Here is a 3,029-nt window from a genome sequence, read left to right as displayed (position 1 = left end):
ATAAATTAAATGTTGAGTAAAAAAATGCAATTCTTAAATAACTGCCTGTTACCTGTTGGTCTTAATAGGTGGGCTAATCAAGTGAAAATTATGACCAATTGAGCTTTAGGAAATATACTTAACATATGATAGAGAAATAAGTTCAGAGATAGGACTCCAGGGAAGAGATTTTACTCTATCTACTCTTCCTGTTTAGGCCAAGGTAGACCAGAGAGTCTGAGGGTATAGTGGGATTGGAGTACAGTAAGTATGTTTGAAATTATCAGTATGCCAAGCATGGCCAAAGTACTGATTCCTCTGACCTGCAGAAGGGAAAGCAGGAAGGCCTCCTGAAACAGGGCCTCTGTAGCATCTTAACACCCTGGCTCAGCATCTAGGCCACTTAAGGAGCTACCACCAATCACTAGGAGCAGAGACCCCTCCCCTACCTGGGTTCACATAACCCAACAACAGGGAATATCTCTGCCTCTTACCCACAACCCCAATCTCCCTTCCTGTCCTCAACTCCACCCACAGAACTGTGCCCACAGCTGTATAAGGTACCCCAGTATGCTGAAGCAAGCACAGGCTCTAAAATCAGACAGTCCCAGTTCAAGTGTCCCCTCTATGATTTAAACAATCAGTACCCAGTTTATTTCGATTGTAAAATTCATAGTGCTATGGTAAAGATTAAATGAGATGATGCAGTCAGTATCCTTAGTACTATACTTGACACCAAGGAGATTCTTCATAGATGGGAGTTATTTTGTTGCTAGAAAGCACTTAGGTACATTTTATCAAGTTTTAATGCAATCTGGTTGTCAGTGGATGCTTACTGGATACTTGGGTGTTCATTGGCTTTGTGGATGACTGCTCCTTGACAAAACATTGTAATTTGGAAATAAAACAAAGAGATGAATAGGTAGATGAAAAGATAGAGAGATAGATGTAAAATAACTTTACATTCTTTTTACATTTGTAGGTGACTTGGATTTTAACATTTTAAATATCACTTTGAACTAAGCATTTGCAACTATTAAGAATTGAATCGATAATTCTGCCTATTGAATAAGAATTGAATCAATTGCAGTGACTGAATTTTTAATTTATTGTGAATATGGCTTAATTGGCTTAAATCCAGCTGGTAATTCCTTGGCCTGAAGATATTGCAGGCCAATAGCCCATTTAGAAGTCCTTGCATGCTTTCAAATGATAATAAGCTACCCAATTTCATCTGTTTTATAACACAAATGTTATCGTTTCCCAGTGTATTATCAATGACCAACATTATATATGGAAATTATTCAAGTTCATATATTGAACTATAAGCATTGTAATAGGTTTTACTGCTTACCTTAGCTCTATGTGAATTAGGGATCCCCTAAATGGGAAAATGCTTCTGAACGTCCTTCCATTAGTGCTACAGTTGCTGCAGTTGTCTGAAGAAGTCCTGGACTAGGACACCATTTCCACAGTGGCATGTGACCTAATGCAGAGGTCCTCAAATCTAGCCATATATGTCCATAAACTTGAAGTTTTAATTTAAAAATTATTTTTAAAACTGTCTGGTAGTCCATTCCAGACTCATTAAATTGGGATTGGGGGATGAGGTAAGTAGGTATCAGTATTATTTAAAAGCACTATAGGTGATTCTAATGTGTAGCCAGAGTTGAGAACTACAATCTACCTAAAACTAAAGATCAAAAGATAGCTTAAGAGAAGTGATAGAGATTAGCACTAATTAAGGCTTCCTCTGTGATCTGATCAGAAAAATAAAAATTTAGTGACTATTTTTACAGAAGAAATCAAGAAACATATTAGGATGGAAACATATAGTTCTGGAATTTCTATTACGGAGATCTTCTAAAAAGTAACTTCTTTGGATGGAGAGTGTCTCATACTTCTTTATTACAATCTTCAGGAGAAATTTAGAGCCATCCAAGTGGACAGCAATCCTAGGCCTGCATATGACATCGAATCTGACTTCTCCTCAAACAGTCACTCTGTCGATAGATCAAATTGTCATAAACCCACTTTACAATAAACGAACAAAGAACAATGACATTGCAATGATGCATCTTGAATTTAAAGTGAATTACACAGGTAAAATAAATCACTTTTAGTTATCAAATTAATTCAAAATTAGACTTGAAATATCAGTATCAATGCATTAATTTATAAAAGTTGAATAATTTGTTTCATAAATCATTATATCATTTTTAATTGCTATGGATACATAGTAGTTGTACATATTTATGAGTACATGTGATATTTTGGTACAAGCTTACAATGTGTAATGATCAAATCAGGGTAATTGGAGTATCCATCACCTCAAGCATTTATCATTTCTTTGTGTTAGGGAGCATTCCAACTCTATGTTTTTAGTTATTTTGATACAATAACAAATTATTGTTAACCATCGTTATCCTGTTGTGCTACCGAACACTAGATCGTATTTCTTCTATCTAACTGTACTTCTGTACCCATTAACCATCCCCTCTTCATAACTTTAATGCAATTGGGGAATGGAGGGAGATATATTAAATTTCTTTCATCAAGGTGTTTAAATTCAACTTTCTAAAAAGAACCAGTAAAATAAAACTCTCAGAGTCCTCTGCAAGAGTAAACTCAAAGAAGCAGCACAGAGAAATAGGTCATGTTATTATGCATGCCTTCTCTATTTCTCTTGTAAAAGAAAGGCAGATCCATCTTCCAATAAACTGAGAGAAGAGCATATGTTCTAAGGGCAAAGTGAGTAAGAATTAGGTTATTCATAAATAAAGTTTTTTAGAGGAGATTCAGTAATAGTAAGAGTGGCAAATTAAAAACTTTCTACAGATGCTTAGAATATGTACAAAAAAAATCACTTGATAAAGTAAACTTTATCTTGAAGGGCTCTGCTCAATTCCAACCTTTACTCTGAAGTCTTTTCCAGTGCCCAGTTAGGAGGAAGTACTTTCATCTCTTTGCTTACATGGGATGCATCTATCCACGTATTACAGCACTTATCAAAGGAAGACTATTACTGTGGTTAGTTGTGTAGCCCTGAT

At 35.4% G+C, this 3,029-nt stretch overlaps 1 protein-coding gene across 1 annotated transcript in view; it reads left to right on the top strand.

The window, feature by feature from the left end:
• The window catches only part of TMPRSS15 (transmembrane protease, serine 15), a 149,194-nt gene that overhangs the window by 128,038 nt on the left and 18,127 nt on the right, over nucleotides 1–3,029 (top strand). Inside the window, 2 exon segments of the mRNA XM_012642972.1 lie at nucleotides 1,901–2,082; nucleotides 2,826–2,854. Of these exon segments, the coding sequence (XP_012498426.1) occupies nucleotides 1,901–2,082; nucleotides 2,826–2,854 (211 nt within the window).

Source organism: Propithecus coquereli, unplaced genomic scaffold (assembly GCF_000956105.1).
Source record: "Propithecus coquereli isolate 6110/MARCELLA unplaced genomic scaffold, Pcoq_1.0 Scaffold192, whole genome shotgun sequence".
NCBI classification, from domain to species: domain Eukaryota; kingdom Metazoa; phylum Chordata; class Mammalia; order Primates; family Indriidae; genus Propithecus; species Propithecus coquereli.
This window is presented reverse-complemented; position numbering and strand designations above follow the sequence as displayed.